The following is a 20879-nucleotide window of genomic DNA, read 5'->3' as shown; positions in this document are numbered from 1 at the left end:
AAGTTTGTTGATCCAAAATCTTCGGTTTCGAAATTAACAAGCAAATGTACAATCGAACCTACATCAAGATAATCAACAACAATATGGTTAAGGAAATTATGAGTTAAAATAAAAGTAAATTGATACAAAAAAATTACTTTTCAATTATGAGAGGGTTTTTTTTGGGGAAAATAAGTTGCATTTGTTTTTCTTTTTCGAAAAAACTGATAGTTATTCTTATCGAAAACTTGCCTAATTGTTCGGAACAAAAAATTAAGAAAAATATAAACGTTTCTATTTCCTAAAAAGGTTGCCGGTAATGTTTTTTTAAACAATATTTTTGTTTAAAAAGCATAAATTATTCTACAATTTTAAAATATTTACCAAATACACAATATTACCATATGTAACTTGTATTAGAATTAAATCAATAAAAAGACTATACTAAAATGCTCAAGATAGAAGTGTTACAACGCTAAATGAATACAATATTTTTTTAGAGACTATTAGTCTATTATATAACAACCATTCATTTTATAATACAATTTTTTTATTAACGTTGGGCTAATGATTAATAATTAGAAGTTAGTATCAGTTAATGGATTAAAATTCTAAGAGACAAAATCTCTACTACATAGGTTAGTCTCATATTGGTTTATAATAAAGATTTTTGTAAGAATACTATAATTTATAAATTTTGTTCAATTTTTTTGCAACAAATAAATAAAATGAATGACTATTTTGAATAAAAGAAAAGAAAAATACAAAATTATTCATAGTTTGTAAAAAAAATTATGTAAAAAAATTATTATATTGTAAATTAAAATAATAAAGAAATGAAACTTTTATCGATAATAATAAGTTGTAAAATAGTTGCTTAAAATAACATTTTACCAGATAATACTAATTTCTCAAAATTTTATACTTATTTTTTTTATTCTAATACAAGTAATACCTTTCCATTTTGCTCATTTTAATGAGCCACCTCTTAAAAAGAGGAGTCCGTGGCCTTGTCTCATGGCATGTCGACACCTCTTCATTGGTAAAGAAAAAGATCCCACCATCGCTCCAAATTCCAAATTCCAATCTTATCATTCATAAATAAATTTCCCATTTCGCACAAAATTATTCTTTCTCCATTCAAGAAACCTTCTCATTCATTCCCTTTTAATTCAACCCCTTCTTCTTCTTCTTCTTCTTCTTCTTGTTTGATTCCTTATCTTCAAATCTATTGAAACCCACAAAAACTGTTCTCGATCCATTGATTTCTCATCTCTTTTTAATTAGCATGATTGATTTTTAGCACCGAATCTTGGGTTTTAACTTTACCCAGTTGAAAAAGACACGGTCTTTCCAATTCTTTTTGAATCAATCGAACTGGGTTATGATAATTTGAGGTGTTCATCAATGGCGGCTGAAGAACTGATTGATGTCAAATTTAGGTTAGCTGATGGCAGCGATATCGGACCTAGCAAATACAGCTCTGTTACAACTGTCGGATCTCTAAAAGAGAAAATTATTTCACAATGGCCCAAAGGTTAGTTCAATATCATCATCTTGATCAATATATTAAATCAAGTTTCTTGATTTTTCATGAGAATTTCTTATTTTGTTTTCGCGTTATCTTGTTGGGGTTTTGTTTTAAAAGTCTCATCTACTACTTGTTGATATTAGTGGAGCCTTGATTGCTTTTAAATCTTGAATTTTATAAATTTTCCCTAATCACATAGTTTCAAGTCGGTTATTGTATAATTTGGCTATGGGGTTTCTATATTAATCCTAAATTTATATTATTTTTGTTGAAATTTTATAAATTTGGAGAAAGAAAGATTATGAATTGATGCATAAACTATTTAATCCAAAACCTAAATTGGATTACTAGATATTGATCGTATTGTGTCAATTATCTCTTAATTTAATTTTCACGACTTAATTTAGGATCTATCTTACACAATCGCAACATCCAACTTTTACTGTTTAAAAAAACGTTTTGATTATTGGTGAATGTTTGTGGTGTTAAAGATTTAAAATTTCACATGATATTTTATTTGCCTATATCCATGAATTTGTTACGATTTTATTATATGTCGTGAATTCCATAGGATTACTAATACATTGAAAAAAAACAAGACCTTTAATGATTTTTAGCTTGAAAGTTGCTCAAAAACCAAAACTTTCAATTCTTACTAGAAGAATCTTTTTTTTCTTTTTGACAGAAAAAGAAAACGCACCGAAAACAATAAATGATGTGAAGCTCATAAATGCGGGAAAGATTCTTGAAAACAACAAAACTCTTGCTGAATCAAGATCTCATGTTAGCGAAATCCCAGGAGGTGTCATCACTATGCATATTGTTATGCGCCCTCCAATGGCCGATAAAAAAAGTGGTAAAAAAATCCTTCACAAATTAGTAAAAATTTTAAATTCATTTCATCTATTTGTTACATATATAATGTATAGTATCTTCGGGAGATTTGATGATTTATTTGCTTTAAGATTTTGCTTGTTTGTGGTTATAAAAGATTGTTAATTTTTTATGGTTTCAATGCACGAAAGAGCAATGTAAGATTTGTTATTAATTGTTGTAATTTTCAACACACACACACAATTTCTATTATATGTAGACGATTATAACAAGTAAATTTCAATGTTTTTTCTGTTTGAAATCGAAAGTCAAACCAAGTTTGTAATAGTCAACAGACCAACATTTCTAACACTTTTTTTTTTGAATTTTCAACAGAAAAGTTGCAGGATGGCTCTCCCAAAACGAGCAGTTGTTCATGCATGATTCTGTGAAGTTTATACATCGATTTTCATGAGCTTTCAGATGAAAGGATCTTGGAGGGTTTATTATATTTTGATCATTACAAATTTTCTTAAATCTTTTTTCTCAAAATCAGAAAGGGAAAAAGAAAAGGAAAGTATGATTTTATGTTGGTATATGAATCGGTATAGAAGCTTTGTAGATTGAAAAGAAGATGTTAAAAAGATAAGAAATTTCATCATTTGTTTTTAATTTGTCTTATATCATATTCGTGGTTTGATTGGTTGGTTTTTAAAGATACTTATACGAATTAATACAAATAAAGAATGCTTCTTATATGTATCATAAATTAAAATGACCCTCTAGATTTACCCACAAATGTTAGAAATTTGTTAATCTAAAATATACAACTTGGATTTATACACATTCGACAATTGAATTTTTCCTTTTTCGTTCATATTTAATTTGTTTAACTTACACATTTAGTCATTTTAAGCCGGAAAAAATGATTTAACAGGGTAATATATTTCTCATTATGTATATATTTAGTTTAACTTAGATACAGTTTCTTTAAGTTTTTCGCACGGCATCCTACGTGGGACAATTATTATTGAGGTGTTCGGGGTTGTTTATTTTTTTGACCACTATGACCTCGATTGCTTGGTGTTTAGGTCTTGTGTTTTGAACGTCGTAACTTCTTCATACGATCTCATATTTTAATAAATCTTTATATCCATGTGTTTGTTTTGAGTCTACTATAATTTTCGTTTAGATTACTTTTATTAAAAATTAATATATTTTTACTTACAATTTTATAAAAAAAGTTCATATATATATTCATAAAAAACACATGTATATAAATATCGTGAGTAAAAATATATTACTTTTTAATGAGAGTAATCTACACGAAAGTTGTAGTAGACTTAAATATGAACGTGTTGATATAAACATCGTTAAAATATGAGATCGTATAAAAATGTTACGATGTTCAGAATACTCTCCTAAGCCAAACCATAAGATCTAAGCAATCAAGTGTTAGATTATTCCCATTAAAAAGTAATATATTTTTACTTATGATTTTATAAAAAAAATCATACATATATTTATAAAGAACGCACGTATATAAAGGCCATAAGTAAAAATATATTACTTTGTACTTTGGAGTAATCTAAACAAAAGTTGTAGTAGACTCAAATACCAACGTGTGGGTATAAAGATTGTTATGAGATCGTATGAAGAAGTTAAGTCGTTCAGAACATAAGATCTAAACGAAACACAAGACATAAGCAACCAAACAGCCGATGTCCCAGGGCCATAAACATCAAGAACCTCGGACACCTCATTAATGATTGTCCTACAAGATGACATGAGGAAAAACCTGGCTAAGAAACCGGTCATAAGTACTGGATATGTACAAAAACAATAATGATTTATTTTGCAACAAAAAATATTAAGGACTAAATGTGAAAAAAAATAATGACTAAATGTGTACAAAATGAGAAATATATTACTCTGTTAAGTTATTTTTCTGATTTACCTGGAGTAGCCGTTCATAAGGACTGAATGTGTACAATTAAACAAGTTGATGAGGGAAATGTTAATAAAAAAACTCAGTGACCAAAATGTATACAAATTAAAAAATATATTACATTTTCAAGTCGTTATCTCTGTATTTAATCATGCTTCATATCAATTGTGACGTTAAAATATGACATAATTGTTCATTTATGTATATTTAGCTTTGGCATTATGCTACTATAGCTTCCAATATGACATAATTATCTTCTTGAAATGTCTTTTCATGCGAACCGAAAAAATAGCGACCTATTGAATACAATTAAAATACGACTTCTAATGTGAACTAAAGAATAACGACCTATCTAATACAATTACAAGATAAGTAATCTAAAGCGAAAATTTAATGTTGTTACTTGTCATTTTATGACATTAGTCAAATCTACAATATAAATACAATGAATGTTATGTTACAAACACAACGGAATAAGTTTAAGGGTAAATGCCATAAAATAACAATCAATATTAACTAATTTGTTCATTACTTACTAAACCTTTTTAATTATATTCAACATGCCATTAAACTTTTTTCTGTGTTCTAATTATCTTATTAGAATTCATTCTAATCGGATAATTCGGTCGCATTGGATGTTACTCAACACTTAATGTCAATACATGATAGATTTAGATCAACCACTTTTGTTATATTGAATGACACGAACACTCGACCCACACATAAAAATTCAATACCATTTTAGTATGTTGAAATTGGTGTAAGGCCTTATGGTATACTCATAACGAGCATGTTCGTGGTCTATGTGACCACAAACAAAAAATGTGAACACCACCTCATACTCTTAGTGGTCGCTAGTGGTGGAAAAATTCGTGGTCAAATGTGGTGGGGAGAACGGACAACAACATCCAATTAATTTTTTTCTCTCTCCATGTCTCTTTATCTCTCTCTACCTCTCTCTACATTTTAATTAATTAAAATATATATATATTTTAATTTAAAAATAAAAAAAAGAAGCATATAGTGGTGGGTATCCCATAAGTTTAGTGGTTGAATGTGGTGATAATGTGACATCCACCACTATAGTGGTTAGTGGTGAATATAACGGCTAATGTAAAAGTAACTTTGTGAATGATATATTGAATATAAATAGAATATATCCTAAATAGTATCCATTTACTATTGTTTGTCGCTTTTATTATTATTATTATTATTATTTAAATTAACCCTAAATTTAAAAAACACACCAAAAGAGTTGTAAAAGAAAAAAAAAAGATGACAAAAAAAAGTTTTGAAAGGCAATCCAAATCTCATTTTCACTCAAAACCTCACGACTCTGTTTCTCTTCGTCTCCATTCCTCACTATCGTCTCTGCTTTCTCTCTTGAAACCCTAATCGGAACTCATTAATGGAATTACTATCATCCCCGTCTCTCAGTTCATACTGCTCCTTCACCTGCAAACAATCCACTTCTACCTCCAAAGAATGTTCTTCCTCTTTCATCAGAATTTCAAATAGAAAATCATCTTTTCCGCTTAGTAAGTTTCAACCGCCTTTCATTGTTTCATATTTCCGAAACATGTATTTTGTTTAGCTACTCAGTTCTCTTGACGAATTCGGAAATTGAAATCTTAAAAATAAAATATCAGAAATTGAATTTGTTCATATTAATCTCATCACTAGCTTTTATCATCAGAACTTTCTCGATTTCTAGTAACTTTACGATTTCAACGAAGTTATTGACATTTTTGTGCGAAAACTTTTCAATTCATGAAAATAATGTTGAAAACCAGAAGTAATTAGTACTTCGACCAAGTAGGATGCATATTTCGCTCATAGAATTACAGTGCGACGACAACAGCAACAAGAAATTTATAGGTGTTTGGATGTTTGGGATTATGATTCTGATATTTATTGAGAAAAACCCTAAACCCTAATTTTACAGGTCTTAAGTTGACTTCGCAAAGGTTGCAACCATATAATTTTACAGTTGAAGCTGTTGTTGGTGATGCAAATCATACAACTGCTGTACCAAACGATTCTACCTTGAAATCTACATCTGAAATTGGTGAAGAGAATGTCGATGATTCTGGTGACCCTAAAATGATTCGAATTTGTGACAAATTGATTGAAGTTTTCATGGTTGACAAACCTAACCCTGTTGATTGGAGAAGGCTGTTAGCTTTTAGCAAGGAATGGGAAACCATTCGCCCTCATTTCTTTGAAAGATGTCAAGATCGAGCAGATAAAGAAGATGACCCTGGGATGAAGCACAAGCTATTTCGACTTGGAAGAAAGTTGAAAGAGGTATTTCATATTTGAAGGGTATATATGACATTTTACCAACTGTGTAACACTTGTTTTAAACTATATACAGGTTGATGAAGATGTGCAAAGACATAATGAACTTCTACAAGTTGTTAAAAATTCGCCTTCTGAAATTGGTGATATTGTTGCTAAGAGACGAAAAGATTTCACAAAAGAATTCTTTATGCATCTTCATGCAGTTGCAGAATCTTATCATGATAATGAGGAAGAACAAAATCGTGAGTGACTCGATCCCCATTTATTTTTTTGCTTATTTGTGTTGTTGCTAATAACCTAATACATTAAAAATATATATATTTATTTATTTTTGTTATGATTAGTGATTGCAAAAGTTGGAAACACATGTTTGGCTGCTGTAGAAGCTTATGATACTGCAACAGAAAGCATTGAAGCAATTAATGCTGCAGAATTAAAATTTCAAGATATTATAAATTCTCCTTCTGTTGATGCTGCTTGTAGGAAGATTGATAATTTAGCTGAAAAAAATCAATTGGATTCAGCTTTGGTTTTGATGATTACAAAAGCTTGGTCAGCTGCAAAGGAGACAAACATGATGAAAGATGAGGTAAGTGATGAATTTGAAACGATGGAATTGGAGAAGGAATGGAATTTGAATCAGTAATTCGTACTGGAATGGAATTGAATAAACCATTTTTGAAACATATGATTTATGACAGGTAAAAGACATATTGTATCATTTGTACATGACAGCAAGAGGTAATCTTCAAAGACTTATGCCAAAAGAGGTCCGAATTGTTAAATATCTTCTTACTATTGAAGATCCAGAAAGGTTGTTATGTGCGCTAAATGACGCTTTTACCCCTGGTGATGAGCTTGAAGGACAGGATTTCGATAACTTATATACGTATGTAACCTAGTCTTTCATCACATTTATGAGTTTATCACACAATTTAAACAAAGGGAAAAATAGTTGGATGCTGATTTTAATATGTTTAAAATTTTGTTGTTATATGGTTTTTGTAGGACACCTGAAAAACTACATACTTGGATTAAGGCTGTGGTGAATGCTTACCATTTTAGCAGAGAAGGGACACTTGTAAAGGAAGCTCGGGATCTTATGAACCCTAAAATCATTCAAAAAATGGAAGAAATTGAAAAGTTGATACGAGATAAATTCATGTAAACCCGATAGAAGACACTATTTTTGAAAAAAAAAACATAATATTTTTTTGAAAGTATTGTGAACATGGTTATGGTGTTACACTTGTTTCTAGTGTTTATATGATTCGGAAAATGCATATTCTACAATAGTATTTTACTGAGTCTGAGATTGATGTCAATAGGACAAAAATTCTTGTCAGAGTCTCATTTTTTAACAAGATCATTATTAGAAAATTTGTTTGTTTTTGTCCAATGGTTTAGAGATAGAATAATGCTCTACTTATTTGAAATATTTGACAAAATGACCACTTTCTATATTTGAATATCACAAAATAGCCATCCTTTCTAAAAAAAACATGAATGTTATTTGAAACTTCCTTTTGTTGTTCTTTGTAAATGTCTTCCCACATTAAGAACATGTTTGAAAATTGTAAAAGCATTTGGAGACTTTTTATTTGAACTATTTGCACATGGAAGTAAGCATTTCTCCTATTTTAATATGTTTTTGAAAGTTTTTCATGTTTGAAAATTATAACCAAGGAGGAATATGTTAAAAAAAAAAGAGTGAAAACTCGTTCGAAATTAATAGGAAAGAACATTTACGCAAACAAAAAGAGAACATATTCTCAAAATAAAAGGGAAGAACTTGTTCGAAAATAAGATGTATTGTGCCTTTGCCTTTTTAGGACAACTTTGAAGAAGTTTGAAAAATATGTCCGAAACTAAAGAACAAGTTTGAAAATCAAGAACAAGTTCAAGACTCATGAACATTTGACATGTCATTAATATTTTAGTTATCAAAAATTCCAATTTTTTCATATTTCAACGATCATCAAATTAAGAAGAATGAAGACAATAGTTGAGTTATCTATGTTTACTACTTTAATCTTATTGACCTTTATTTCCACCAACCACGAGGTTTGAAGTTAGAGACATATTGTTTGTCGCCATCCTGTGTTCAACCCTAATGATGCTGGTGCTGGTCGAACATCTAGTGAAGGGTTTTTTTATTCATTGATTAAATGAAAAGCTTGTGAGGTGTCCCTGAACTATTCTGAAAAACTAAGAATGTTTCATGTATTTGTTGGTTTGAGGATTACTTAGGTGACGACTAATATTTCATGTGAGTTGTCATCGAGGAGAAAGGAAGATATCAATTCCTAATTTTTTAGACAACGTAGATTTATAGGAAATATGTATTTTGTATGGAACTTTATTATTAAATAAAATTCTGATCTTATTAAATTAAGAAGTATATGTGTTAGTTGATACAAAATTCTTTAATTTATACGTAATGATTGTAGAAATATTATAAATACTTCACAAAAAACATAATAAATGATTGAAATCAATGAATTCATATTACAATCTCAAAAGGATTGTGTATATGTTGAAATGGTTTCCTTATAAGGACGTGTGTTTGTTTAATAACAATTTCTTCAAAAACTTAGAATAAATATTTACTTTTTGAAAGATAACACCTCGTGTGAAAAATAGTCTCCAACACAATTTCACGATATGTCATCAAACCAAGAAGTACAAATTCCAAAATCTTTGGTAATTTTGCTATCACCTTGACAAGTTTCAAGACACTTAACAAGTTTTTTTTTGACCTTTATGTCTTCTTCCAACTCCTAGCCAAATCACATGTATAAATTGACCCACAAGACTCTATTTTAGACTACCCTATCATTAAGATTGAGTTTCACCTGTTCATGAGACAATTTTCCTATCATATGTTGCACTTCATTGGCTTGCAACTCCCTCGCCTCCAAATTCTCCACCTGATGACAACTCTTGTTTTGATGATAACTTAGTTGAGATAATTTTTTTTCCTAAATGTATATTGTACACTAAAATGATATGTGTTGTAACATCCCAAAAATACCGAGTAAAGATTTCATTTTAGATAAATCAAAGTCATTCATTCGTTTGTTCCAAAAGACAATAAGAGTAAAAGTATTCTCAAATCATCAAAGTAAAATCATAAACAATCAAAATGCGGAATAAATCTCCAGGGGATGTAGTGCGATCAAGTCAAACCCTTCCATTTGGAACAAGAAGACCTGAAAACATTTTAAACATAAACCTTAAGCATAAAGCTTAGCGAGTTCTCCAAAATACCACATACCACACATAACATATCGGGTATATTTCAACCCCAAATGAAAGCTATGGGCCAAATCATAGTCTTACAGTCACTTTCTTCCATGGGCTACCCATTTATCTTTCATGAAGTTGCCATGGGCTACTCCATGGTCTTTCATACAATTTCCATGGGCTACACCCATGGTCTTTCATACATATGTCGGGGGCTAGATCCTGGTCTTCCATGCAAGTATCATAAAGACAACTAGCATCCTAGATAGTATAGTGAAAAGACTCACCTAAACTACTCAACAGAAGCTCAACAACTATCTCAACAAAAAAATAGCCAACTCAAGCTTCCTAAGGCCAAACTGAGACCAATCCTTAGTCTAATACTTAATTCTACCCAAGTTTGATCAAAAGTCAACCTGGTAAAAAAGTCAATGGGTAATGTCAACTTAGATGACCCCCACATCGTGGCAATTCCTTTTCCACCTCGTGGTCACGTCTAGACAAAACAGACGCGTTGAAGCATGCCACCACGTCGTAGGACTTCCTTGGCCACATCGTGGTTTCAGTAAGAAAGATTTTTCTTCATTAAGAGCTTAATCCCTAAAGACCAAAACTCATATCATTAGATTTGGTTCCTAATAGCTTCATAATGGATAACGTTTCCAATTTTATCTATTAGGATGGTCCACACAACCAAGATCTAGTCTTTAATTCTTAAAGGGACCAAGAATGCATCTTTCTTAACATAATTCGTTAAGTCCAAGTCTCCAACCTTCAAATCTGAATCAACATGATGTTTAGATGGATAAAGTTTCCAACTTTATCCATAATAATGTCTCAAAAATATCAAGATCTAAAATTTAATACACCAAAATGACCTAAAGGACCAAGTTAACTTGCATGGCTAAAAGGGAAGACAAAAGATCATAACTTTCCTAGTCCATGAGGTCCAAGAAGCATTCCAAACCGATCAAAATATGTTGGAGTCCAATTAACTCCAAGATTACCCATAAAATGGACCAAAAGTGCCAAAAACCACAAATGAAGAGATCTAAAGAACTAAAGAGCAAGATATGAAGTTTATACTCACAATAGTGCAGAAATGGAGTGACTTTGATGGATCCAAACTTGAAACAACATTCCTTTCAATCAAAAGAACCTTCTTGATCTTCAAGCTTCATCAAAACACCACCAAAAGCATCCAAGAAAGGTGAGATGAGAGACGAGGAACTCAAATCATGAAGAAGGAGGATAGGGTTGCTTCCAAGAAGTTCTAGATGTGATGGAGGCTAAGAAAATACTCTGAAACATGAATCCTTACCTTTAAATATGTAGAAAACCCTAAAAAAATTCATGGGTTTGGGCTCCCTAGCGGCTACCTCGTGGCGACCTGCTTACCACCTCGTGGTGACTCACTACGTCGTGGGGATTTGCTCCCCACCTCGTGGTGACAGGTTTTCGCCTAATTCCACTCCATCTTCAAACAGTCATAACTTCTTTGTTTCAACTCCGTTTTCGACGATCTTTATATGTACGCGAAATTATTGACAAACCCCACAACCTTATCTAATTACTTTTGACTTAATACATGTCGAACTAAAATCATAATCCATGCAAGAAGCCCGAAATATTACTTTTCCAATTTTACCATTTTGCTTCAAAGCACAGTTTAAGGGTTTTAATCACTTAACCAACATTATCAACATATGATAGGGTCTAAACTCTATTCCCTGGAAGCCTAAATTTTTTATGTAATCCATTTACGACCCGCTATCTCGAAGTTAGAAACATTCCGAAACTAGGTGTTACATGTATAGCTTGGAAAACAATTATATGACATTCCATCTGATATATTGCCTTCCACGACATCCTGGAAAATTGAAAGTTGAAACAAGTTGTACATTTTTATCCAAAAAATGACACCATTAAATAAACCAAAAATTTAATTAAAGTTCAAAATTTCAAACCCCTTTTACCAAAAACCATGCCTGAAAAACACAATTTAATTCGAAAATTCAGAAGAACAATATTCGAACTTACTTTTTGTTAGAAAAAGTCAAAAAAACAGACATCACAAATCATAACGGAGTTCGAAAATTTTCATGGTCAGTTTTTTAATAAATGGTTATTTATGATATATCTTTACAAAATGTGGTCATTTTGATAAATATCTTTCGATTTTCAGTAACTTACGCCTTGTTCCCCAGTTTTTTTGTAAATTCATTAAAGGAAAGGGAAAGAAAAGTTTGACCGAAAGAAAGGGAGGGGAAGGAAAATATTCGTTATATCGTGTTCCCGAGTTCGAACGAAATGAAAAGAAATGAAAGAAAAATTTTAATTTTTTGTGTTCCCGAGTTAGGAGGAAAAAAAAAATAAAACTTAAATTTTCCTTCCCCTCACTTTCTTTCCAAATCCGCCAAATTTGGGAGGAAAATTCGGAAGGAAAATATAACTCCAAAATCCTTCCCCTTCCCTTCACTTTCCTTCTATTAATGAAACTCGGGAATACGATTTTTCTTCGATACCCTTCACTTTCCCTTCATATCTTCCCATTTACCTCCTTAAGTAGAACTCGGGAACAAAGCGTTAGGAAATAAGTCACATTTATCTCTTTAAATAGAACTCGGGAAGAAAGCGTTAGGTAACCTTATTTCGTATCCTATATACTTATACATTTTAATATTTTTTAACCTTAGTCATTTGACAAAAAAAGAAAAAAAAATAGTGTAACTTACTCGAGGGGTCTCATGTATATGACTCGTATATATCAATTCAAATACATCTTTCACGTAAAGTAACACCCAAATCCGATTATCGGCCACTATAAAAATTGAAAATGTTCGAAATTCCAAGATCAAGACTCGTTTACTTGTAATTCTACAGCGTATAAATCGCATGTATTCAGCAATTTCGTTTCCGATAGCAAAACCCTACATGATCAACTCTGTAGAAAGTTAAAGGGGGGCGGTGTTCTTGTTCGATTTTTGGGGTAACGTATCTGGTAGCTCTTCTCAACAATTTCAATTAGAATATCTGCATTCGTTGTTTATATTAGTCAAATAATTATGTATAGTAATTGTTGTAATCCGTTAGCTTGATATTGGTCATTGCGTTAATTTTTTTTTAGGGTTTCAGAATTCAAGGACGATGACTAGGAAATCCTCTACTTGCGCTTTCTGCGAGAACTCGAATCTTGCTTCTATTTGTACGGTCTGTGTCAATTACAGGTAAAGTTTACGATTTTTTTTTAGTATTTTGTAGTGTTTTAATTTAGCAATTCAGCTCAAACAGGCATCAATTTGTACTCCATTTGTTCCCAAAGTTGATTTACATTTGAATTTTGAAACTTGAATTGTTATCTCCTTTATACAGGTTGAATTCATATGGCACAAATTTGACATCATTAAAGAGTCGTCGAGATTCTTTATACTCAAAATTGAGTGAAGTTCTTGTTGCAAAGGTTTAATCAACCCCAGAACCTGTTTTTCTGAATAATTTGCTTTTTATGTTTCTCTCTACTTGTTTGATTTCTTCATACTCTTTTACATACTGTTTTTCCTTTATTTGCTGCTGCTAAAAAATGAGTTAATTTTCCAACTCTGTTTTTTCAGAGTAAGGCAGATGATCAAATTAGCTGGAGAATCCTTCAACATGAGAAACTTGCCACATTGAGAGAGAAGCTCCATTTTCGTAAAGAACAACTTTCAAAAGGTTAGATTTTATAATATGCCTGTAGTTAATATCTGCAAGTGATTGTTAAGTATTAAATCATTGATCATTTTATACTTAATTTGTGCTTTACAGATAAAGCCAAAGTTGAAAAAACGACTTCTGACTTAAAAGTCAGATATGAATTGCTTGAATCAGCCATGGATGTGGTATAAAAATCTCTTAGCTTTTTTATATTCTTTTTAGTTTAAATGCACATTTATTCAAAATGTTTCACCTTTTCTCATTTTATGCAATTTGTTGCATAAGTTTTAGCACTTCTATTGAAGACACTGAAGGGGAATTTAAATTTAATCATCTATCTTTCCATTTACAGTTGGAAAAGAACAGAAAAGAGCAACTGGAAAAATATTATCCTAATCTTATATGCACTCAAAGCCTTGGTCATGTAAGAATTATTAAATTTACTTCCTTCAATTTCTTTCAAAATTATTAATTTTTTTTTTCTATATATTACATACAGATGGCAATTACATCAGAACGCCTCCATAAACAATCTGTAGTCATCAAACAAATCTGCAAATTGTTTCCACAACGCAAGGTACATATTTCTCACTTATTAGTGCTGTCTAGATAAATGATGGAGGGCAAATTTGTAAATATTCAATGGTTGCAGGTGAATATAGATGGAGAGAGAAAAGATGGATTGAGTGGACAATATGATCAAATTTGCAATGCAAAATTACCAAGGGGACTTGATCCACATTCTGTTCCTTCAGACGAGCTTGCTGCTTCTTTAGGGTTAGGAATTTTATTAAATTATGATATATAATGAATTATCTTTTTTAATTTTTTTTGTTTTTAACTTTATTATTTTTAATAAATACAACAGATATATGGTGCAGCTTCTTAATCTGATTGTTCACAATGTTGGTGCTCCTGCACTTCATAACTCAGGTTTTGCGGTAATTTCTTTTCTCATCACCTTTTGTTTATAGTATGGAATGGAATTGGACAAAGGAATGGAATGAGTGATTACATTCCGGTATCAAAATTTTGATGCAGGGTTCATGCTCCCGTATATGGCAACGTGATTCTTATTGGGATGCACGCCCTTCCTCTAGAAGGTATATTACTTCAATTTTCATCTAAATGCAAGAAATAGCAACCTGCTTTTGTATTACAAAATCCTATTTTTGTTTCTGCCAATTACACCATTGTACTTTCAGTTTTCATTTACATATTTACACTTTTGGCCCATGTTTTTAAATTTTCTTACAAATTTCGTCCGAACCTTTTTCTTTTACAAAATGGTCCTAATTTTTTTTTTTCAAATTAATTTTTTTTATGACAACCTTTTTAACTTTGTTTACACGATTTTTGAAACTTTTTTTACAACATAAGTGAAAAAAGAGTTAATAATGTTTAAAAAGGTTGTATAATTTTTAAATTTTTAAAAATATAAAAAAGTTGTAATTTTTTTAGTGTAACAATTTGTAAAAAAGTGTGTAAAAGAAGTTTGTGCAAAGTCTTAATTTTTTCAAAAAATCTTGTAAAAAACTAAATATAAGAAAAGAAGTTTGTGGCAGATCTGTAAAACAAAGTTCTGACCAAATTTGTAACAAAGTCAAAAACTTGGGCCAAAAGTGTAAATACGTAAATGACCCAGTAAACTTTCAATTAGTAGGTCAAAACTCAGAACTCAAAACACATATAACCCTAAGTTCCTTACCTTCTTACACAATAAATTTGATTTGTTGGCAACTTGAAAAACAATTTAAATAATTTGCTATAATAATAAATTAATCCAATAAACAAATGAATGAAAGTAGATTGCTATTTTGTTATGCAGCAATGAGTATCCACTTTTCATACCCAGACAAAACTTTTGCACAACGGGTGTAGAAACATCATGGTCAGACAAAAGTTCAAGTAATTTTGGTGTTGCTTCAATGGAATCAGAAAAAAAGGCTCGTTTGGAATCTTCTAGTAGCTTCAGTTACACCTCAGCATCTCCTCATTCCCTTGAAACACACATGGATTTACAAAAAGGAATTTCACTTTTGAAAAAAAGTGTCGCCTGTGTAACTGCTTATTGTTACAACTCATTGTGCCTTGAAGTTCCTCCTGATGCTTCTACTTTTGAAGCTTTTGCTAAATTGTTATCCATGCTTTCTTCCTCTAAAGAAGTTCGAACTGCTGTTTCTTTGAAAATGGCTTGTTCAAGGTACTACGCTTTTAGTCCTTTGTTTTTTCTTCAACTTACGTTTTTAGTCCTTCGTATTTCTTCAACTTAATAATATTTTTTGTTAGATCATCTAAACAAGTTCAGCAGTTAAACTATTCAGTATGGAATGTGAATTCAGCTATCTCGTCAAGTACTTTACTTGAAAGCACACATACTTCATCTTCAATGGTATTTTTATTTTTTTAAAAATCTAGAAATGTAAGTTTTAATAAATAGTTAATTCTTATTTTGATATGTAGAGAAGTACACATGATAAAGGTCTTTCGAGCTCTCCTTCTAGTTATCTTTATGCTAATGATATGATTACTGGGGCCCACAACCACAACCATAATGGAGGGAAAAAGGAAACACTTACGGAAGGGTGGGATCTGGTGGAGCATCCTACTTTGCCGCCTCCTCCATCCCACACTGAAGATGTTGAACATTGGACTCGAGCCATGTTTATTGATGCAACAAAGAAGTAAAGTTGATATTTCTTTTTTGAAAAAGGGTATAATGGTCATTTACTCATTGGGGTCAAGGTCAACTAAGTAAAGTAGTTGGAAAGATAAAAATTTGTGAATGTAAAATTTATGCATGTAAATAGGAAATGAGTAGTCTAATTTACCAACAATCTTATCGTATATTATAATATATATAGGAAAACAATGGAATATGTTTACAACTGTGTGAAACTTTGTCATGCATACACACACACTAAAGGTGAGAGAGAATTGGAGCGTTTTTTTTAATCAGATTTTAATAGTAAAATATCTTTGAAGAAAAAGAAAAAACTTTTAGCACATTTTTTTTTTTATAATGTATGTATGACAGGGAACTAGTTTGTGGTGCCTTTATGCAACGGGTTGCACTTGCAAAGTAAAAGATTGCACATTCCTTCTCTACGAAGTAAAATAGCTATTTTGATAGTTAACTTGAACAATGAACATGACATAATATGATATAAGCATCACACATGTCTATTTTCTTGGATGATTCAAGAAAGGACCTTTATAGATAAAATGAGCAAACTCGACGACCTAAAATGCTCGTAATGATCACAATCGAAGACCATTAAAGTTACTAAAAACTTTATAAAATAGCACGAGTCCTAATAAAACTTTATCAAAAGTTTTAAAACAATCTAAACATTGTTTAAAAAAATATACGAGGGAATATCCAGTCAAACGAAGACAATACGATAAAGTCTATGCTCTACTTATAAACTTCCTCATCCCTTAAGGTTCTTCTTCATCCAATACATGTTAAGCCTTGTTAGAAATGATAAATAATAGTACATATAAAGCAAAGCATTTATATATTTTAAAACAAAACTCCTTCATCTTTCAAACTTTATTCATCCTTCAAAAGCATGTGTTTGGTATCATTACAAATAAAAGATAAATGATAAAATGAGTTGAAATCCGAGAAATACCGTACAAGTAAAAGTTATAAACTGAAATAAGTTCAAATCCTTTAAAGAGATAAAACCTAAAAAAGATGCGACCTTTCTTATTAAAATTAATTTTTTTCTCAACATGATTGTAATGTATAAATACGAACATGTACGTCAAATTACTATGTATCGCCTTGATGTTGATTAAGGGTTCAATAAAAGTATCGAACCTATTGCAATCCCGAAGAACATCATCACTTAGATATCTCTTTGTCCTCTTTAGGGTACTTACAAGTCAGTCTCTCAAAGATTGATACCCTATGTTATTTCTCTTTTGAGTGCTGCTACTTCTCTTAAATATTCTTGTCTTTCTTCTTGATCGTGGTGTAGACAAGTATATCATCAATAAACACAATAACCAAGTTGTCAAGAAATGGTTTGTAAACCCAATTCACAAGGTCTAATAATGCGGACGTTGCATTTTTCAAACCAAACAACATCACCAAAAACTCAAAATGTTTGTAGATCGAACGAAATAACATTTCTCACAGTCATATCTTTCACATCGAAACATCTTTCTTCTTTCTTTCTTTCCTCTTATGTGACACTAATCACATATGCCAAACACGAATGATATCCCTTAGCTAGGAACTTACATGCTTTGAGAAATGCTATTACACCCATGTCTACTCTCATCTTTAGACATTAAATTCCATTCATTTGATGTTTCATTAAAGCATAACTCCTCAACACATTGGGATTCCCAACTCATTATGGGATAGTTCAACTAACTCTCCTCCTTAGACATTAAATCATATAGGGTTATTTACATGTCATGGACATATACCTTTCTCATTTCTTGCAATGAACTTCTATCATATAAAGAGGAATTATTAACGCAATCACACTAACCGTTCCATATAACATGAATGCACTCCATTTAAGGTCACGAAGATCTAACATTAGTGCATTTCTAAAGTATGTACTTGACATAACTATTCCTATAAATTATCTTGTCTGGGATGAAAAATATCTATATAGATCTTACCTATTATGTCGTGGCTATGTAATTTATCATGAAATCCATACCTTATAGATCGGACTAAGGAGAAATGACTTATAAGCCCAAAAAAGTTTCCAAACCATTCAAAATACCCTAATTATCTTTTGTCTGTTTAAGAACACCCAACAAACTTAACATTTTGTCTAAAAAAGCCCAACTAACTTACACTTTTGTTCAATTTTCATTAGGGTCAACCGACTAATGAAAGTCAACGATGACATGGCTTACAACGTTGGATTAAATATCAGGAAAATGACTTGTAAGACCAATGAAATTTCGAAACCGTTCAAAAAACTCCAATCATGTTTTGTATGTTTAAAAAATCCCAATAAACTTAACATTTTGTCTAAAAAAATCCAACAAACTTATGCTTTTATTCAGTTCTCATTAGAGGCAACTAGATTCATTAGGTATACAAATAGCTAGTAAATGACATGACATTATATTTAATGACATGAAATAAACAAATTAGAATTGTGTTCGATCTCTTGTAATGACTACTTCTTCTTCTTCTTCCTCTCAATCGTTGATGTCCAACTCATGATCTACGAATAAGATATTTGATGATGCAAACCCTTGTGGATGTGGACCCCTTTCTCGGGTTCAGACATCTAAAACGGAGGATCATCCAGATCAGGGCTTGTTCAAATAAATGGGTAAGGGTAATTGAAAGCTTTATCATGTCCTTATAAGTTCTTGTTTTTGAATTACACTTACCCATCTGTCCGAACAAGCCCTGATTTTTCTTTGGATGATCCTCCATTCTAGATGTCCAAATCCGAGAAGGGCGTCCACATCCACAAGGGTTTGCATCATCAAATATCTTATTTCTAGATCTTGAGTAGGACATCAACGATTGAGGGGAAGAAGAAGAAGTAGCCATTACGAGAGATCGAACACAGACACCGTTCGTTTTTATTTTATCCAAGCCCTAAATCAATATATAAAGGATAATTATAATATGTTTATTCCATGTCATTAAATATAATGCCATGTCATTAAATATAATGCCATGTCATTTGCTAACTAGATGTACACCTAATGAATCTGGTTACCTCTAATGAGAACCAAACAAAAGTGTAAGGTCTTTGGGTTTTTTAGACAAAAGGTTAAGTTTGTTGGATTTTTTTGAACAGACAAAACATGATTGGGGTTTTTTGAATGTTTTCAAAACTTCATTGGTCTTACAAGTCATTTTACTGATAATTAGTTCCACGTCCTAAGCCATGTCATTCGTTGACTTTCATTATCCGGTTGACCCTAATGTGAATTGAACAAAAGTGTAAGTTAGTTGAGCTTTTTTTTACACAAAATGTTAAGCTCGTTGGGTGTTCTTGAACAAACAAAACATAATTGGAGTTTTTTTTGAACGATTTGGATACTTCATTGGGCTTATAAGTCATTTCCCCCTCAAACTAAACTCATCATTTTAAAACAGTATGTACATGCATTTTATATGTATGCTTGTACAATGTCACATACTAGCTGGCGCATAATGGTACCTATTCATACTATAACATTCTAACTATTAGTGATTAAGATTTAGGCCCAAGCCCTTTAGGGTTTATATTAGGTATTTTATGTATCCCTATTTATATGATGTTTAACCTCACTATTTATGAATGAAGCATTCTATTATATAACATGGTATAAGAGATCTAGGTTAAAATCATACCGCTGACCACAACCCGCTACTGCTGCCCTCCACCTCCGACGACATTCTCTCATAGTCATCGGAGGTGCCTTCATTATGCTTCATATTCCCTTCGTTTGTTTTTTTCTCCTCATAAATAATAAAACAACCGTTAATTAACACCAAACTAGGGCTCTTACCTCGGCTTCTTCTATTGTCTTGTTTGCTTATATCTCCTCGTCGGATTGTTCCTGACTTTAAGCTTTCTGCCTTCTCCTCAATTTTCCTCTTCTTCATATCTATTTTCTGAGTGAGTCAGAATAGGCTCCGTCCGTCGCAGCTCGAGCCCTTTTTCTTTCTCGCTTCTTTTCTCTGGACTCCTTTGCTGCCGACTCGATGATCATCGCCAACGTCGCTCCTATCTTCTTATATAAAGAAATTGCCGTTGGCTGCCACTTCTTCTCTAACGAGCATTTGTTATTAGCTGCCATCGTTAGAGCTTTGCCACCGTCGCTGCCATTGTCTTCATTTATGTTTTTGTTTTTCCAGTTTAATCGTCTCCCCTGATCAAACTGCGTGAATATGTTAGTGATTAAGGTTTAGGCCCAAGTCCTTTATGGTTTACATTAAGTATTTTATGTATCCCTATTTATATGAGGTTTAACCTCATTATAAATAATGAAGCATTCTATTATACTAACGCTAACAAACCCATATAAACTTCATATGAGTTGAAACTTGAAATCACAAGATTATACACCCCTAAGGTACACGTATGCCTATCATAATCATAGCCATACACTTACACTTATACTACACATGTATAATACACCTTATAATATTTATGATGTATGCCTCATACAACTTAGAAGGGACATGAATCCTTATATCGTAGCTTCCTTGTAGAGGATGTACTCCTAAATCACCTTCCCCCATAAGGGTCCACTTATCATCACTATATTTATTCGTATTAGTAAGGGATAAGACGATAAGGTACATTACGTCATCCAAAGTAATTACCTGGCTTGCAAAGATAATTCTTTCTCATATCCATCTTAACATTGTTATAC

General features: G+C 31.6%; 3 protein-coding genes across 4 annotated transcripts; all 3 read left to right on the top strand.

Annotated features, from left to right (window-relative positions):
- Nucleotides 1-1125: 1125 nt before the first annotated feature.
- On the top strand, nucleotides 1126-2995 carry LOC145057399 (membrane-anchored ubiquitin-fold protein 6-like). The gene is made up of 3 exons (XM_079005227.1): nucleotides 1126-1516; nucleotides 2196-2366; nucleotides 2720-2995. Exons 1-3 carry the CDS (start codon nucleotides 1387-1389, stop codon nucleotides 2773-2775), a joined length of 357 nt encoding a protein of 118 aa, XP_078861353.1. The 5' UTR covers nucleotides 1126-1386; the 3' UTR covers nucleotides 2776-2995.
- A 2560-nt stretch (nucleotides 2996-5555) lies between these two features.
- On the top strand, nucleotides 5556-7873 carry LOC145057398 (uncharacterized protein At4g37920). Its single transcript, XM_079005225.1, has 6 exons — nucleotides 5556-5809; nucleotides 6217-6578; nucleotides 6649-6817; nucleotides 6920-7164; nucleotides 7277-7464; nucleotides 7584-7873. Exons 1-6 carry the CDS (start codon nucleotides 5680-5682, stop codon nucleotides 7741-7743), a joined length of 1254 nt encoding a protein of 417 aa, XP_078861351.1. The 5' UTR covers nucleotides 5556-5679; the 3' UTR covers nucleotides 7744-7873.
- A 4714-nt stretch (nucleotides 7874-12587) lies between these two features.
- LOC145057397 (uncharacterized) lies at nucleotides 12588-16402 on the top strand. 2 transcript variants are annotated; one of them, XM_079005223.1, is made up of 13 exons: nucleotides 12588-12810; nucleotides 12949-13048; nucleotides 13194-13281; nucleotides 13433-13532; nucleotides 13626-13699; nucleotides 13867-13938; nucleotides 14014-14091; nucleotides 14167-14291; nucleotides 14383-14455; nucleotides 14556-14617; nucleotides 15343-15717; nucleotides 15804-15906; nucleotides 15978-16402. In XM_079005223.1, exons 2-13 carry the CDS (start codon nucleotides 12969-12971, stop codon nucleotides 16200-16202), a joined length of 1455 nt encoding a protein of 484 aa, XP_078861349.1. In that variant the 5' UTR covers nucleotides 12588-12810; nucleotides 12949-12968; the 3' UTR covers nucleotides 16203-16402. The 2 variants fall into 2 exon arrangements, with proteins under 2 accessions (XP_078861349.1, XP_078861350.1); XM_079005224.1 differs by having other exon boundaries at nucleotides 12588-12822.
- The last annotated feature ends 4477 nt before the right edge of the window (nucleotides 16403-20879 follow it).

Source organism: Lactuca serriola, chromosome 6 (assembly GCF_051521515.1).
Source record: "Lactuca serriola cultivar US96UC23 chromosome 6, Lser_US96UC23_V15, whole genome shotgun sequence".
Taxonomy (NCBI): domain Eukaryota; kingdom Viridiplantae; phylum Streptophyta; class Magnoliopsida; order Asterales; family Asteraceae; genus Lactuca; species Lactuca serriola.
The sequence above is the reverse complement of the archived record's forward strand: the minus strand, read 5'-3'. Positions and strand labels throughout refer to the sequence as shown.